At 40.6% G+C, this 18,683-nt stretch overlaps 1 protein-coding gene across 1 annotated transcript; it reads left to right on the top strand.

The window, feature by feature from the left end:
• Positions 1 to 78: 78 nt before the first annotated feature.
• NHLRC1 (NHL repeat containing E3 ubiquitin protein ligase 1) lies at positions 79 to 8,479 on the top strand. Its single transcript, XM_048839970.2, has one exon. It carries the CDS (start codon positions 3,565 to 3,567, stop codon positions 4,765 to 4,767), a length of 1,203 nt encoding a protein of 400 aa, XP_048695927.1. The 5' UTR covers positions 79 to 3,564; the 3' UTR covers positions 4,768 to 8,479.
• The last annotated feature ends 10,204 nt before the right edge of the window (positions 8,480 to 18,683 follow it).

Consider the following 18,683-nt stretch of genomic DNA (forward strand, 5'->3'; position numbering starts at 1 on the left):
GTATTATTTCAAATAATTAAAATTAAAAAGTCTCTCTCTATATAGCTTTCCTTGCTATTGGCAACTACACACAGCCAGTCACACAAGTTGTTTTTCTTCAGATATTTCTTAGAAAGGTACTTCAGATATCCCTGGGAAAATGGCACCTCTGAAGTTACAGCAATTTTGCTCTTGCGTCTCTCAATGGTCACCACACCTCCACCCAGATTACCAGCTTTTCCATTCACTTTGATTTGTTCCTGCAAGAACTGCTCGAAGTCGGCTGCGTCCATGATTCCATCTTCGATGGGATGGGTGCAGTCCAGAGTGTGTGTGTGTGTATAAAAAGAAATGACCATGACCGTTCTCCATAGCTACCAATATTGTCTGTCTGTCTGGAGCTTTGCAGTCCCATCCCAAGTGTTCATAGTTCCAGCCCATGTCCTAGGAGCTACACAGTGCTGACAGCTGCAGCTTTTGAAAAGTTTTTGTTTTTGTAATTCTGAGCTCCTGCCACTAGTGACTGCTGCATAGAAGAGGCAGGAGGCTGCTTGACGGCTGCTGTCTTTTTCTCCCTACCTCTGTTGCTCTGTGCTGTGCAGAGTAGAGACTGGCTAGCAGAGAGCAAAGCAGAATATTCAGCAGCAGCCATCACTGGATGAGGGGGACACAGTCAACTATAGATCTCCAAGAGGGGTAAGGAAAGTGACTCAACTGAGAGGAGAGCAGAAGACACCGGGAGTAGATGCCCCTTGAAATTTTCTATAACTGTGATATTCTTCCCCCTCAATACAACAATTATGAATCCGGAGTCCGGCCACAGGAAGAAGGGTTGTATGGGGAATGTGGATTGTGGGCCCTAATGGAGACCCTTCTGCGGTTTGGATAAGCATATGAGCTTTTGGATATTTATCTGAACTCAAACCTTTGAGGGTCTCCCGTCGCTAGTTTATAGACACTATTACAACTTTGCAAAAGGGAATTTTAGTTTTGAGTCCCTAATAATAGATTTTTTAAAATAACCTAAAATTCACTAGGATGCTGACACAATCTAATGTTGGTTCTCAGACCCCTTTCCTTCTCCATCCCGCATTACCGTATGTGGAGAAGAGTCTCTGAAACCAAAGCTGATTTACAGTATTACAACCTGACATTTAAAGGGTGTGATATGTAAGGCCTTCCTCAGGGGTCACACTCCGGCAGCTTCAAAGGCCTTTTCCCCTTTCAAGGGTGTTTTGGGGTTTTGGTAAGTCTTTGGGCCGTGAAGTCTTGTCAGATGTTTTCCTCTCACCTACTCCATAACATGAATCTGAGGCACAGCAGTTTTCCTTCTGGTTGCTGCCCCTTCCTGTTAGCAGCTCTCCTTGTTAAGCTTGCTTCCTCCAGCTGAAGTTGGCTTTGCAGGCATGTTTGTTTGGTAGGGCTTGAACCCAGAGGAGCTCATTAGCCTTCTCCTGATTGGGATGGGGGCATGCCCCTTCACCCAGGGGTTATGAACATTAGAGTTGGAAGTAGAAGCAATGTCTTGTATCAAGTGTGTGTGTCTCTTGCTCATAATTTTTTTTTTTTTTGAGGCAGGTATAGTTAAAATAGTTGTTTTAAAATATTGAGATTATCCAGTTTAAAAGATTTAGCTGTGCATTCATATCGCATTGAAGTGTATTTGTATCCACATCCGATCAGTGATCTACAAACACGGTCTGTAGACATCCACAGATTAGCAGAGCTTTAGAAATATATGTCAATTTTCCTCCATTTCTGTTTGTGGCAAGCTTTTGATGTTCATTGCAAACATTGTATTCAAAGAGCTGCAGACTCAGGTCTGATGCTTTCAGGATATTTGTAGTTGTAGCCAGTAGTGAGTGATCACTTTAATGAAACTTTAAGGTTTTTGTTGTTGTTTTTTAACCATTGAAGTTGGTGGTGACAGGGTAGAGAGCAAAGTAGGACCCCCTACTGGCTGGCTATATAAATACTGCTCTTCTAGCATCCCAGTCCGTTTCTTTGTTTGCAAGAGAGTCTGTCTTCTCAGAAAAATAAACCAACTACAGAGGATCAACAATGTGCTTTGAAGAAAAATAAACAACAAGGATCAAGAGAAAAGTAACTCTCAAAAAGCAACCTCCAAGCACTGAGGTGAGGCAGGCAAGTGAGTGTCCTCCTGCAGTATATTTTCAGAGAAGAAGTTGAAGGAAGTTCTTTCTCATCTCCAATAATACTATCTCTGTGCGATTCTTACTCCTGGGCCATGAGATACTCAAGGGATATTTGAAAATGAAAGTAAAGCTGAAGTGAGCAGCAGTAATAAGGCTAAGGCCAACAGTGTGAACAGGGAGGTTTTAAAAAATACAAAAAGGAGCAAGTTACTCCTTAAAAGCCCAGGGTTGGACCTAACATTCAAGTTTTCCAAAAAAAAGACATTAATTGGACAAAATCAATACAAAGAATGTAAGAGACATCCCTAAATAAAAATCAACACTTTGTGGGCGTGGGGGAAGTTTGATCCCATCTATCTTGGAAACAAGTTCTGGAACATGGTGAGTCTGAAACGGCATTCCCAGGAGGCTGAATCCAAGTAATAATACTTTTGTAAAGGCACCCAGAGTGCATGATGTAGCCATTTCACCTCCTCTGTAATAGAAACACACCTGAGGCAGGCAGCGGTGGCTGCGTTGCTCCTGACTGAGTGAAGTTTGACTTGGCCTCTAGCTGCAGGTCAGCCAGGTAATAGCAATGAGAAATGCAATCAGACATCCTATTAGACATGGTTCTCTTGGTCATAGCATTGTTCAGTAAAATAGTGTTAAAAGGAACAGGTAGGTAGACTTTCTAATTGCTTTAGTCCACTTCCAGCAGAACCCCAAGGACCCTTTAACTTTCTTTGAGCATGTGGAGAAGGGCCTCCCCGGATGGGCAATGTGGGTGTGGGAGGAATGTTAACAGCAGGAGGTCAGAACAGGAAACCTTTGTGACCTAGTCTAACTTCCCAGCCCATCTCCAGTAGCAGGATAAGAGGTGGAAGAAACCAGTGGTCTGAACCGCCTCTCTAACAGATTAAACTCCTGCTCTTGCCTGGGCTCCTGAAAATGATAAACGCAGCCCTGTTCACTCATTGCATCCTGAATAACTACCCCTCAATTGCCCACTACCCCCTTCCTCTTCCTTCCTCCTGCTTTTGTGTGGTTTATTGGACTTTAATCATGTATTGACTCTCGAAAACTGATGTGGACTATGAAACCACTCTTGCTATGCTAAATTACCATGATTTAAATGATATGAGTCTGGATTTATAGTTTACAGTTTAGATATATGTTCATTCCAAATGAATTTAAACAAAATATTTGAGGGAAAAAGTGAAGATAACAGTAAGAAAATATTAAAATATATTTTGGTGAGCCCATTGCATTTTCCCAAGTTTCCTTTAGAGGGCAGGAGACTACAGTAAATGCTTTGAAACGGAACATACCATCAGCATTTATGGAAAGGCCTCTGATGTAACACAGTCCTGTGACTGTCCAATGTGACCAGATGGCAGCGTCACATCGCTAGCACAGTATAATCAACAATCCTGTTAAAGCTGCAACTATGTCTGCCACGGCCCCTGATAGAATGCAGATTATGACCGAACTGGTGAAGGAAACTGAGGTCAGTCTACTTGAATGCAAAGTGTGTTTTGAAAAATATAGCCAGAAGAAGAAACACAGGCCGAGGAACTTGCCCTGTGGACATGTTATGTGCTTGGAGTGTGTATTCTCTCTAGCACACCCAAGGAATTTTAGGTTGGAGTGCCCTTTCTGTCGAAGAGCTTGCAAATCCTCAGAGACAAGTGACTGCTTACCATTGCTGCACCTGATAGAGATCTTAAGCCCTGCAACTAATATTTCTTTAGCTTCAAGAACAACAACTGGGACTGGCAATGAAGCAGCTGTATCAGCATCTCTAGGCTTAACGTTCAACCTTTCTTTCGGAGGCTGGGGGACGCTGATCGATCCGACTGGGATTGCAATGTGTCGAGGGTCTGACTGTGTAGTAGTGGCACACGATGGCAAGAAAAGGATTAAGCTGTTTGGCTTGAGTGGAAGCTGTATACAACAGTTTGGGGAAAGAGGAGATGCAGGCAATGATATTAAATACCCACTTGACGTGACAGTTACATTGGACGGCCACGTGGTTGTCACGGACAGCGGCGATCGCTCTGTGAAAGTGTTTGATTTTAACGGAATAGGCAAGCTAGTTATCAGGGAATCCTTTTGTTTACCATGGGGTTTGGATACCACCCCAGAGAATGACGTTATCCTGTCTGATCCAGAGGCAGGTGCTCTTTCTCGGTTGACAGCCAATTTTAAAAAAGGAGAACTAAAGAAAGTTCAGAAGATCCAGTCTAACTTATGCAACCCAAGAGAGGTGGCAGTTTCTCAGACTTCTGGTATTATCGCTGTAATAGAGCACCTGATAGCTAAGGGACCAAACTACAGCAGCACAAGAGTGAAGATATTCAGTGCTGACATGAAACTCATTGGCCAGATGGATAGCTTTGGTCTAAACCTAGTGTTTCCCTTCAAAATATATGCCACTGCTGTGGCCTTCGACAGAGAGGGACACATAATAGTAGCAGATGCCTATAACCAAGTTGTATTGTGCTTAGGAAAACCTGAGGAATTTCCTGTCTTAAGGCCCATAATTACCCAAGGGCTTTCTTATCCTGTGGCATTGACTTACACAGCAAGCAATTCTCTGATTGTCTTAGACAGTGGTGATCATTCAGTTAAAGTATATACTGCTAGCTGAATTGTTTTGGATTACTAATTTCATTCCATTTCAGATTTTAAAAGAAGTCATGATGGTTTTATCAGACGCATGTGTGGGTTTTTTCTGCCATGATTTTGTGTGAAACGTACCATTTTTATGAACATGCTGTATGGTGTTTGACATTTGCTCATCAATAATTCTGACTAAGTATGTGTGAGAGACAACATGCGTATTCTAAATAGCACCAGACAAAGAGACCTCAACCAGATGACCTGGCATTTTTTCTAAACCATTATACGATTATTACTTTTTTTTTTCCTTAAAATGAACAATAGTCTTGTGTTAGATAATGGAAGATCCTAAATCAATTGTGAAACAGAGAATGACTTGCACCTTTTGGTTATCTTGATTGAAGTCTAGCTTACACAGTGTTTTTTTGGTAAGGTGAGAGAATCTCATGAGAAAGAAGCAGCAATTTTCAGAAATTCTATTAGAAGGGAGACTCTCTAGCTCAGAGGACTAGTAACTGTAAGTGAAATGTTTTAGTTCCAAAGGTTACTTTAATCCAATTGAGGTCAGTAGTGACAAAATACTTATCTTGTTCAGTGGTCAGTTTGAAATGAGTTGTGTGGTCAAAGTGTAGTTTCTCCACATTACAAAAGCCACCATGAAGACTGCTATTATGAAAGGCCAATGATTGAATGGGCCTAGAGACTGATCCACCATCTCATTCCTAGAGGTAGGCCTATCAGAAGAGTTAAGACATAGCGGTGGTGCAGTGTTTGGAAGCTTGTACTATCTGGGCCATACATTTTCTTTAGAGAATTATTTTGTGGTAGTCAGGTTTCCATCGTGCACCGCTTCTTCATTAACACTAACTTCACTTTGAAAAATAAAGTTCTAAAATTTGTAACAAAGACACTGTCTTACGGTTTGACCACAGTTATGCATTTTTCTGTGTGCCAGGCTTGTATTTATTATTTATAGTTTCTTACACTAACCTCATCACTGAAGTTTGAGTGCTTGCATTAAGAGTGCCTAGCTGTGTAATGATAGTGATATAAAAGTCAGCTTCTCCACATGGATATAGACAGTGATTTGGGTAGTAGCAGTGATGAGCAGAACTCCAATGGCTCAAAGGTCTAGGCAGTTATCTGGTCAAAAACTTGTTTGCAGCTCTGCAAACTGAATTGGGCATCTTACAGAAACAAACCTTCATGAGATTTCTGGTACTTTGTGCTTCTGGGTGGCCTTTCTAATGAAATATTAGCACTTCTGCTTCCAGACCCAACCAGAACTAAGTGTAGATGTGGTGGAGGTGAGGAGGTGAACCTCATTTTTTCCCCTCAAGTTTCAAAAAAGACTTTGGGTCAGTTCTTATTTTATCCAAGACAATCTGGCTGCATCTTGTCACTGGTTCTGTTGCTTCACTGGATAGCAAAAGTTGAAGAGATAATACTATGACTTAAATAGGGATTATAATATTACTTTAGTTGGACTCTTCACTGAATCTATTTGGATTTCTCTGCTGCTAAAAAGAGGCTGTTTGATAGCTTTGAATTATTAAGTAGTTTGACAGTGATGGCAGTTTTGATACAAGTGTAAATGCTTTGTAAGGTAGATAGAGGTAGGTTGAAATTATATATACCTCTTATTTTCCTTTATTTTTATTTGGCCTCACAGACTCAATAAGATATTTCGTACTTCCACATGCCCTGAACCAAAGCCCTTTCAAGTCAGAGGGAGTCTTTCCATGAAGTTTAGTGGGCTCTTGATCAGGCTTTTAGAGCATATAATTACTACATAATATTGTACCCCTACCATAATTGACAGATCCTTATTTTAAACAGGACAGGGGCACTTTCAGCACCTCATTTCAGATTCAATGTATCTTTGTACCTGTCTTGTATTAAAATGTTTGAAAGTGATAGAATACCGTTAAATAAGCTATTTTCAAAAAGTTTTACTGATTAGTGAACAGGACATTAATAATTGTGGGTTTGGAAAGCAACATGAAGTTTCTGCACTTATTTATTATGGGTTTGTTATTTTACTTCAGTATATTCATTTTTCTTTGGTATCACTAGATCTGTTATAGAGTAACTTTATATATTATATTAGAGATTTTATGGATCTGGTTTGTAGATCTTTTCCAACTCCACCCGCCACACACTAAGGCAGTGGTTTCCAAACTGTGAGATGTGCCTCCCTCGGGGGGTGCAGAGGAATGTTCGGTGGGGCATGTTGGGGGGCTCAGGCTAGCCCCACAGTGGGTGGGGATGGAGTGCCCCCCAGCCCAGCTCTGGCCCCAGCTGCAGCTCCACTCCATCCCCAGCCCAGCTCTGCCCTCATTCCTTCTCCGCCCCCCCAGAAAAGCTCATCTGCTGAGCCAACAGCGCAGTAATGGGGGCGCGGACAGATTCCGTTACTGGTAAGGTGGGCCATGACAGGTAAAGTTTGGGCACCACTGCAATAACAGGTCTGAGGGTGACAAGGTTTGGATTCTCTGTAAGAAGAATTCTGCTGGCCACAACAGGATTCCTCTGTGGGTCAGGACACGAATGCAGGGAGCACTTTACTTCTATGAGTAGGAAAAAGAACCTCTTTACCTGCTGCCAGCAAAAGCTTACTATTAACTATGGTGTCTGGGGGGGATACCAAACTGATTTGATAGAGGAGAGAGAGAGGGCACAGTCTTCCTCTTCCTTCAGGGAATTGATGTACTTCTAAATGCATAGGGAAGGGTACCTTAGAAGTATGTGAATTAATAAAGTGTTAAAAGTAAAGTTTAGGGCGCTAGACATTCAGGCTGCGATCCGTCATCTGGCTTGTCCTTTCAACCAACATAACCCCTTCCCACACCCACCTTCCCCAAACCCCACCCTGTTGTGCACCAGCACAACAGAGAGTCAGAGTTTGTCCTTACTCTTTTTAACTTACGGATGAACAACCTTGGGACCACCTAGAGCCACAAAGGTAACTAGCCAAGAGCTGAAATACTGAACTTAATTTTTAAATAAATTCACGCCATTTTAAAATCCAAGCACAAAACACAAATTATCCTTGTTCTGTATTTCTCTGTTGATGGATAATAGAAATAGCTTGATGTTTGAGTTCACAAACAAACAAACTGCTTTTGTTCCCAACCTGCGGTAGTAGGAAGATGGTGGCTGGAGCAGAAGGATCTATTCTAGAATGCTGCAGGCTACACTGACTTTTGCTTGTGTCAAATGTGTGTTCTTTCGTTGAATGATGCATTATATTTTGTGTTTGTTATGAATCTCATTGCTATGCCTTGTAAAACACTGGGCAGAGAAACCATTTAAAATTCTGTCTTCAGTTATTAAGGGTGGGTGCCTAAAATATAGGCACCCAAATAAGTGTCCTGTCCTATGAAAGTGCTGACTACGTGAAGCTCCCACTGACTTATGAAACTGCATAAATATGGATTTAGGTGACCAACTTTAGGCACCCACGTTTGGAACTTTTGGCCTGAGTTATTGGGTGGTGGTGCAGCCATATGACTGCAGTACATTTTGCTCCTCCTGTTTGCTCTTTTATTCTTTGTAAATGTGTGCTAAAACTTAATCAATAAAACACTATTTTTTTTGGGAGGGAATCCTCTGTGTTGTTGGAATTTTGTTCCATTTGTTAGGAAAAATGCAGGAATAAGCAGAAATTATTTTCAGTAACTAAATATATCCTGAGATTAGGTGTTAGTAATGTAAGTAATAAACTGAAATGCCCTAGATTTTGTTTCTCATGTGTTTTCCTTTTTCTTTATACATAGAGCAGAACTATCACATGCATATTTTATATATGTCTTCCACTGGTTTAAAAGACGAGACAATAACGATGGTTGTTTTACAAAGGCCTGATGATCAAATACTGGTCCCATTGATTGAAGTCAGTTCGAGTTTTAACACAGACTTCAAGAGGATAGACATTTGGCTCTGAGGGAGAGGAATGGCAATGGACAAGAATTCAAATTCAGAGGTCATGGTTCCATCTGGCCTTAAATCTATGAATTATTTATTCTTGGGTACAAAATTCCAGTGATCCACTTATTACAAAATTGCTTGTTTGATTATATAGATGTGATAGTTCTTTGCAGATGGCCTTCTTTGCATTACATGTTTCAAAAGTAACTTTTACTATAGACATTTCACTCTTCTTCTATTATTACATCTTTATAATTTCCTCAAAATAGATTCTGATAAATATGCAGCATATAATATATTGTCTTACTATCATCTGACTACCCTCTGCTTAAAATTCTTTAGTTCTAATTTTCCATAGTTAAAAGGGACAACTATATTTAGGTCCAAAATTTATAAAAGAGATAAATAAAGGTCTCATGGCTAGAAATATTTTCATTATTTAAAAATGTTTAATGAAAACAGATTTTGTATTTTCACAATACATTACATTGTAGAGGCAAAGCTAAAAAGGTGGTGGTGGGGGGTTGTTTTTGAATACTTCATTTTTCTTGAAGGATTATTTATATGTAGAGGGTGTGCAGCTCTAGGGGTGCTTACTTTGTCCAAAAACTTCAAGTCCTACACATTTATTATTACAAATACTAAGTTGAAATTGATTGATAATTCTCTTATTACTGCCTGGGAAGGGCCATATTCTAGCTGTGAAGTCACACCTGCTCAAAAGTGGGCTGTCCAACTTCCAAAATTCAATACTAATCTAAAGGACAGAGCCCTTATCTTGTCAATTTTCCAAACTGAAATACTTCATGCCTTAAGAATGTTTTCCCTTTAATGGCACTTGGGCTGTGCTTTGAATTGATATTGGCTCCCCTTGTGCTTAAGCAATGAACATCCATTCACTAAATCTTTCACTCCTCTTCACCTTAAATCAGTTCTCCTCTCTTCCACCCCCAAAATAATTTAAAAAAAGGAATTTGCCCACCAGAAAGTAGTTTCACAGCAGTACATCCCTTTAGAGTGCATTCCAATTTGTAAAGACTTTGCAGACTGGGAGAGTACATTGGCTCCAATTATCTAAAAATGTAACATGTAGAAGGGTATTAATTCACATGATTAAAGCATTTCCACCAGTGAATACCAAAGGAATTAATAATGACAAGATCATTAGTGAAATGTCAAAGCTCCTTTAAAAACAGTAAGGCAGTTTCCAGACAAAAAGATAAGTAACCACAAAATCTTCCTCCCTTTTTTAAGACATGAATCATGGAGCTGGGAAATCAGGGTTCTAGTCTCAAAGACTCTCCTGTGTAACTTTGGGATAAACTCTGTGCCTGTAATTTGGGGCTCATAATATTTACCTCCCTGCTTATCGCACAGGGATGAAGAATTAATGTATTAATATTTATAAACCTCTGAGATTAAAGCATGGAAAATGGTATAAAGTGCACTGCATCATCCACTTACTTTATACTGCTTACCTTGGATAACTCTGAAACCATCCATAAAAACTAGGATTGTGTTTTATTGAGAGAGCTCTCTATTGAAACCTATATTTTTGTTACCAATGTCACTTAACTCAAAGGTTGGAAATATAATACATTGTTGAAGTAGCTGGTGCCCTATGATGATGGAAAAATCTAGAATTGATAATTATTCCTTCTAACTTGTATTTTACCAAATTAGTGTGTGATGGAGGGGGGTGAGGGACTACTTTTGTTCTTTGAAATACCATATTTCAAGTTTAAAGGTTTGTAATCGTAATTTTGTGTGTGGAATTTTCATACACTGTAGGCTGTGGTGTGGATACAATTGTTAGACTGTTTAGGCTCTAGCAGTGAAAACCTGGGCTGAGAGTCCTTGGTGGCAGAAAGTTTGCTCAAAGGGGTACTGAAGAGGGAATAAACATAGACACAGAGGACATGAACCTACATCCTTTTTTGACAAGCATAAACCAAACAAGGTATGTTTTAAGGATGCACCTAAAATTGGCATTTCTGAAACTCCTCCAGCCAAATATTTTACTGCCACATACTGTAAACATACCAGAGTGTATGTTTATATGCAGCTATAACATGAGATCAGGACTCAAAATAAAACCAAATAGAAGTTGCACAGTGTGTGTGTTAGACAAATGTACGGGATCTATCTACATGGGAACCAAAGATCTGAAATTATAGGGAGTGGGAATTCTGCCACTACATTTGTTTGGAAACAAATTGTTAGAGTATGTAGTTCACAAAGGACTGGACAAAGTTTTGTTTATTTTATTTTATTTTAAATACAAGCAATGGTTGTAATTAAAGAGTCTGGGAGAAATAACCAACAAACCAACTTTTAGAAAGACATTCCATGTGCTGGGACACATTAAGTCCTAAGGTTGTATAAAGTAGATGAAACCACGGTTTACCCAATGATACAGTTGTATAACATGGGATATATAATTTAACCCAATGACTCCTCCATGGAGCTCAGTAATGTGTGGTTGAAGCAGAAAATGCAGAAGGGAAGTCTTATATTGTATTGTACGACAATACATAAATCCAAGAAGGAATCTGCATAGTAACCTAAGATGAAGTACGATATCTTGAAACAAGCCTAAGAGATCTAAGGAAAGATGTTGGAGAGGTAAAAGATTAGGGAAAGATTATTTTAAATCTCTGTAAGAAAATGTTTCCTAAATCACAAGCTCTTTTGCTAACTGTACTCCAATTTGCATTAATTTTACAACATTGTTTTGTAGAGCTGAGATATGTTACTAAAAAGATTTTTAACTCTTTACAGTAATTTGTCTAAGTGGGGGCTTGAGCCCATGTTCTGTTAAATATTCCTTGTTCATTCTGCCTTCTGTATTTATATAAATACTCCTTAGTATCCCAAATGGGACTACCCACATATATAAATACTCCAGGATTGGACTTTTAGATGCACTGAAATCGCACAATTCTCACTGCAGAGGTCAAGCTTTAGAATTTAAGATTTTTGGGACAGTTACTTCTATCCTTACATGCCTAATCTGCTGTGCACATTTATGGCATGTTATAATTTATTGTAACATTCAACAAAAAATTTTCACCAAACACACAATTTATTTTTCATTATGTATTTCCCCCTTTTACCATAACAAACCCTTGGATAGGTCACAGTAGCCCACCCAGCCCTAAGGTGGATCAGTAGAATATCTTCACTTTTGGATGTGTAGTTGCTCAGCAACCAACAGATGGGAACTAGATGGACTCAATTGCAGTCAGTGCAAGATAAATACCAGGCTGGCTCTTGCAAATTCTGAAGAGGAGGAGAATAGAAGGGCCTATTATTGGGTGGGGGGGAGTGGGTGGTTTAGGATACTTTCTGTGCAAGAATAACTGTGCAAGGTCTGGTTATTGTGTAGAGCATAGGACTTGTGTTTAAGGCTGCTAGACATTTTGATTTTATCTAATCTCAGATTCATGAACATCCAACTAGCAGTTGCAACAGTTCAGAGCAATTTTATCATTTTTAATATAGAAGAGTAATATTAAAGTTACTCCAGAGAGACATGACCCTCTAATTTTAATGAGTTGAACATTTTTGTGTGCACTTAGGTAGGGCCTGATCCAACCCATTAAAGTTCCTGGGACTCTTTCCATTGACTTCAATGGACATTAGATCAGGACCCCACTTACTTTTTAACAAAGGGAATCCCCTCCCCCTCTTCTGCTACTATTCAAGCCAAGGATTTATTCAGCTTGTTTGGATGGAATCTTTTGATGAATGACTTTAATTATCTCTTCCAAGCAACATAGTTGCATTTATCCACTGCATTGTATAGGGATATACAATTTTGCATATGATACAAAGAGGGAAACCTATTTGTATGCACAGTTGAGAAGTAATTTTATAAGGCGCAATTGTGGCCAGCGAGTCTGGCTGTCACCTCAGGCAGGCTCTGCAGAGCCACAATAGCCCCACTGCCCTCCTTATGCAGTTGGGCAAGAGGGGGCAGAATGGGCAGGGCAGAACCTTGGCTCCATCTGCAACCAGGTTTCAACCTGGCATAGTTTACTCTTTCTCTGTAGCAGACACAAGAGGGAGATTGTGACTGAGTTTAAAGGGTTAATAAAAATCTTGTACTAATTTTTGAAAAGGCTAGTTTCATTTACTGTATCACAAAGAATGGATATTTTATCGATTTCTTGTCTACCCCTGTAGAGCAGAAACTATCTCTCTATAGCTGAACATAAGGGTTTCTGAATGTTAAATAGACTTGATGTGATATTTTACTGCTAACTCTATAGTCTGTTAGACTGCACGCTCTTCAGGGAAAGGATTGTCTTTACATATTTTGAACAGTGCTAAGGAAATTATCTGCACTAAGCAAACATATATATAATAACTGTATTGATGTACCAGACAGTATTTGTAAGCTGGCCTGCTGCTTTCTGTTCCCAAGAGCCATGGGGCTCTCAATTCAGGATTCACGTTCACAATAGAACTGCAGGGATCTGTTCAGTCATACTTGCATACCAGACATTCTTTATAGTAATGATGAAGAAAGTGAGGGCCTTCTGGGGTGGGGAATAATGGAAGAGTTGTCCTTTACAGTGTTTGCTGGGGCCTGCCCTGCTGATCTACATTGTGATAATGTCAGGAACAGACTGGGGCAGTTAATTTTTTCTTAGGGATGAGCAACTAATTTCTCTATTGTTAGGTGGTGCAACTAAGTACTACAAATGAGTAAACACTAAAATTAATATGGTTATTGGGAAAATCTCAAAAGAAGAAAATGAATATTTGATCCTATTTTAAAAGTTGAACTACTATTTATATTAACAGTATATATCCAATATTAGTAAATCTGAGGCCTGCGATTCAGTATTTTTATTTTGTTCTCATCACAGTGCTTACTTTTTATGTTTTCACTTTTCTTCCTTTCTACCTACCATACACCTATCACAGTGGTAAATGAGCATCTTGATCATTTATTAAAGTGAACCCAAGAAAATCTGCCTCTCTTTCTCCCCCCATACTGTAGGGGGTGTGTGTAATGTTTGAGGTTTTTTGGTGGAATTATTGAAGGAAGACTAGGTCTTTTGATTTTGTAATACCAACAGTATCAGAAGCCCTGTACTGTGATTCCTATTAACTGCAGTGAACATTGCTAGTCAGGTCGGATAACCTACAGTGCTAGTTTTCCTGTTAGTCATTTAAGAAGCTCTTTGAATTCCAATATATATTTCTTTTGAAGCCAAAAGTGAGGTGCTGTTAATTTATTTCCCCTTTAGTATTTGGGGTAGATGCTAACCAAAGTAAAAACCAACCATCTTGGTCATGCATACTCAAAAGTCCGTTCACATAAATGTTTTCTTTTACTGGCTGTAAAGGATTCTGAACTTGGATGCAAAAAGATTACTAGGTTCTGAGCTTAAGACTGTAGGGATATTAAATTCCCCATTTCCACCATATAGGCTTGAGCCAAAGCTCATTAAAGGCAATGGAAAGATTCCATTTGACTTTAATATACTTTCAGTCAGGCTCCCACTATACAAGAAAAGATTTCCTAATACGTGAGCTAAAGTTTGTTTATTTTGACTTTAAGGCTTGTCAACATGCAAAGTTGTTACAAACTTTAAGACATTACTGCATCTGCCACCTCCTCATCTGCCTCCAGACAACTTCTTTGTAATGCCTGCTTTATAACAAAACGTCTGATTCCAAGATGACTTCTTTTCACCAATACTGTTTTTCATCTATAGGTGGCATTGGCACTTAACAGTTCCCACAGTAATTGAACAGTGGGAGGTAGGGAGCAAGGCAATGTGACTCCCTCCCCTGCTCTTTGATCATTGGAGAAGGGAGTATCCTCTGAAAAATTTTAATACAGTTTAATATGTTATTTTTACACATACTTCCCTTTTCTCTTGTGTTGCGCGTGTGTACTAAGCTTTTTTATGGACACCATTACAAAACAGTATAGGGATTCACAAAAGAAAGGAGTACTTGTGGCACCTTAGAGACGAACATTTATTTAGTCTCTAAGGTGCCACAAGTACTCCTTTTCTTTTTGCGAATACAGACTAACACGGCTGCTACTCTGAAACCTGTTAGTATAGGGATTAGAGGCACAGACAAAATGTCAATATACTTAATCAGTTCAAGGATATTACATCTAATTGTACCATCAGCACTGAAACATTTCAGCCTGACAGGAACATGATGGATCCTGCCTCAGCAATGCTTACAAGAAAGTGCTCACCTGGAAACATTGTCTTTAAAATTCCAGACTGCCTGAATCTCCACTGATTCAGACATGCATATGAGCAAACCCTACTTCAGAGCAAGGTGTTTAAAAATCCATGATTTTTTTATTTCAATGGGATTTTTTTGATAAAATGCTTTTTGAGGAAAAAACCTATCTAATGATAGTTTTAATTAGGATACATTATAGCTCAAAGATATCTCATCATGGTATAGGGATTATAAATTCTAAAGTATGAGACAATATATTCATGTAATGTTTAAGAAAAGTTTTGTAAATTAGTTCCAATAGTTCATGGATTACAGACCCAATCTTATTGGGTTCCAGGGGCTTCTGTATAGATTATTTAGGTTAATCTTTCTATCTACCCAATGGGACTCAGTGATCAGTCTAGAAGATACCATCAGAGATGCTTCGTTTTGCAGTTCTCAAACTGTGGATTTGTGTCTCCAGAGATAACATGCTTGTTAACAGCAACAATGTTTTAAAATAAATAATATATAGAGGTGAGAAATAACAGACCTCAACCCTGTTGTCCCTCTGCAAATTTGTGTATATAGAGTCAATCCCTTACCTCTCTCTAAAAGTGCAACGTTTCAAAAAGTTCAATGACTAGAAGATTGTTGGGGGCAGAATAGATCTGGACAAGGAGGAAAAAGTCTGGAGATAAATGTGAGAAAGGAGGTGTCATAAATATAAAGGGAAGGGTAAACCCCTTTGAAATCCCTCCTGGCCAGGGGAAAGCTCCTCTCACCTGTAAAGGGTTAAGAAGCTAAAGGTAACCTCGCTGGCACCTGACCAAAATGACCAATGAGGAGACAAGATACTTTCAAAAGCTGGGAGCAGGGAGAGGGACAAAGGGTCTGTGTGCTGCTCTTGCCAGGGACAGAACAGGAATGGAGTCTTAGAACTTTTAGTAAGTAATCTAGCTAGGTATGTGTTAGATTATGATTTCTTTAAATGGCTGAGAAAAGAATGGTGCTGAATAGAATAACTATTTCTGTCTGTGTACTTTTTTTGTAACTTAAGGTTTTGCCTAGAGGGGTTCTCTATGTTTTGAATCTAATTACCCTGTAAGATATCTACCATCCTGATTTTACAGGGGGGATTTCTTTATTTCTATTTACTTCTATTTTTTATTAAAGGTCTTCTTGTAAAAACTGAATGCTTTTTCATTGTTCTCAGATCCAAGGGTTTGGGTCTGTGGTCACCTATGCAAATTGGTGAGGCTTTTTATCCAACATTTCCCAGGAAAGAGGGGGTGCAAGTGTTGGGAGGATTGTTCATTGTCCTTAAGATCCAAGGGTCTGGGTCTGTAGTCACCTAGGCAAATTGGTGAGGCTTTTTACCAAACCTTGTCCAGGAAGTGGGGTGCAAGGTTTTGGGAAGTATTTTGGGGGGACAGACGCGTCCAAACAGCTCTTCCCCAGTAACCAGTAATTGTTTGGTGGTGGTAGCGGCCATTCCAAGGATAACGGGTGTAATATTTTGTACCTTGGGGAAGTTTTGACCTAAGCTGGTAAAGATAAGCTTAGGAGGTTTTTCATGCAGGTCCCCACATCTGTACCCTAGAGTTCAGAGTGGGGGAGGAACCTTGACATGGTGGCACAGTGGTGGGATTAACCTGAAATCATTTGAGATCCAGTTGAGATTTTTTGAACTAGAAATACAGATTTTAAAAAGGAAATTTTTTTTTCTTTGGAAAGAAAGTCCAGAAAGCAGCTTTGAAACTGAAAGCAGCTTGGTTTCTCTCTGCTTTGTGGCCAAGCAGAGACAAAAGGGGATTATCTTGTGAATTGCAGGTTTTCTTTGCCTGGAGGCAGGGTACTTAACTCCAGCAGGGAAATTCACAGTCTTCCAACCCAGGGTTTTTTTTTTTCTTTTCTTCCTAAAAGTAAATAGGGGGTGTGTGTTCTACCCATTTGCTTTTTCTTTGGGCTGGGTAAGCAGGTTTCCAAGCAGTTGGAGGTTTTTTGCTTTAATTTGGGCCCAGAGCAGAGACAAGGGAATTGTCTTTTTCTGTAGGCTGACAATCACTATCAGAGAATAGGTATTCTATTCCAGCACAGCAAAATTTTACAGCCAAGTTTTGTTTGTTTATTTCTAAACCTCGGGTGTAAAGTTAGTAAAAACAGAGAGGTTAGAATGGCAAAATCCGCGGCTCGACTACAGCTCGAATTAGCCAAATTTCAGGCTGAGGAAAGACAAAGGGAACATGAAAGACAGATAGAACTCATGCAGCTGAAGAAGGAACAAGAAATGGAGGCAAGGAAGCATGTGGAGGAGGAGAGGGAAAAAGAGAGGAAGCATGTGGAGGAGATGGAGAGGATAAAGGCCCAGCAGAATATACCAACAAACCCTAGCAATCCTTCTCCAGGTACCACTTCCCATCCCAGAAAGTTCCCCACCTACAAGGCAGGTGATGATACTGAGGCCTTCTTAGAAAACTTCGAAAGGGCCTGCCTTGGGTACAACATCTCTGCTGACCAATACATGGTAGAGCTGAGGCCGCAGCTCAGTGGACCCTTAGCTGAGGTGGCAGCTGAAATGCCTAAAGAACACATGAACAAGTATGAACTGTTTAAATCCAAGGCGAGAGTCAGAATGGGGATAACACCCGAGCAGTCTCGTCGGAGGTTCAGAGCCCTAAGGTGGAAACCAGACATGTCATTTACCCGACATGCCTACCACATTGTGAAACATTGGGATGCCTGGATATCAGGAGCAAGTGTTGAATCTCCAGTAAATTTGCCCTTCCTAATGCAAATGGAACAATTCTTAGAGGGTGTTCCTGAGGAAATAGAAAGATACATCCTAGATGGGAAACCCAAAACTGTAATTGAGGCAGGAGAGATTGGAGCCAGATGGGTGGAGGTGGCAGAGAAGAAGAAAACTGGTCGCAGTTGGAGCGGAGACCAGAAGGGACCACCCCAGACCACACCCTATTACCGGGGGCCGCCCAAAGCCCCACCTACCTCCCAAAGAGCCCTCCAGACCCCTTATCGTCCCACCACCCCGTTCTCCAGCAGCCCTCCTCGCCCCAGTGACCCGTCAGCTGGACGATGTTTTAAATGTAACGAGCTGGGGCATGTAAAGGCCAACTGCCCCAAGAACCCCAACAGATTACAGTTCATTGCACCGGAATCACACCAGAGGTCCACAGGCCCAGATACCTCCCAGATACCCTTGGAGCGGAGGGAAACTGTGAGTGTGGGCGGGAAGAAGGTCACCGCGTGGAGGGACACCGGAGCACAAGTGTCAGCTATCCATGCTTCCTTAGTGGACCCCAATTTAATCAACTCAGAGATCCAAGTGACGATTCAACCCTTCAAGTCCAACTCTTTCAATTTGCCTACAGCCAAGTTGCCTGTCCAGTACAAGGGCTGGTCAGGAATGTGGACTTTTGCAGTCTATGATGATTATCCCATCCCCATGCTGTTGGGGGAAGACTTGGCCAATCATGTGAAGCAGGCCAAGAGGGTGGGAATGGTCACCCGCAGCCAGGCTAAACAAGCCGTGAGGCCTAGCTCTGTTCCGGAAACTTCTATCAGGACCCAGTCAGAGGTGATGGACCCAGACCCCAGGCCAATGTCTGCAACAGCAGTAGTGGATCCAGTCCCAGAGACCCAGACGGAACCAGTCCCAGAACCGGAACCAGCCGAACAACCAACACCAGACCCCGTGTCAGCACAGAATCCAGTACTTGCAACCTCAACAACGGAGGGCCCCACCGAACCTGAACTGGCAGCAGCCGATAACCCGACCCAAGAGGCTCAGCC

This window comes from Caretta caretta, chromosome 2 (assembly GCF_965140235.1).
Source record: "Caretta caretta isolate rCarCar2 chromosome 2, rCarCar1.hap1, whole genome shotgun sequence".
NCBI classification, from domain to species: domain Eukaryota; kingdom Metazoa; phylum Chordata; order Testudines; family Cheloniidae; genus Caretta; species Caretta caretta.

Excerpts from the sequence above, each read along its gene's own strand:
- NHLRC1 (XM_048839970.2), top strand. The coding sequence starts at position 3,565 with ATGTCTGCCACGGCCCCTGATAGAATGCAGATTATGACCGAACTGGTG.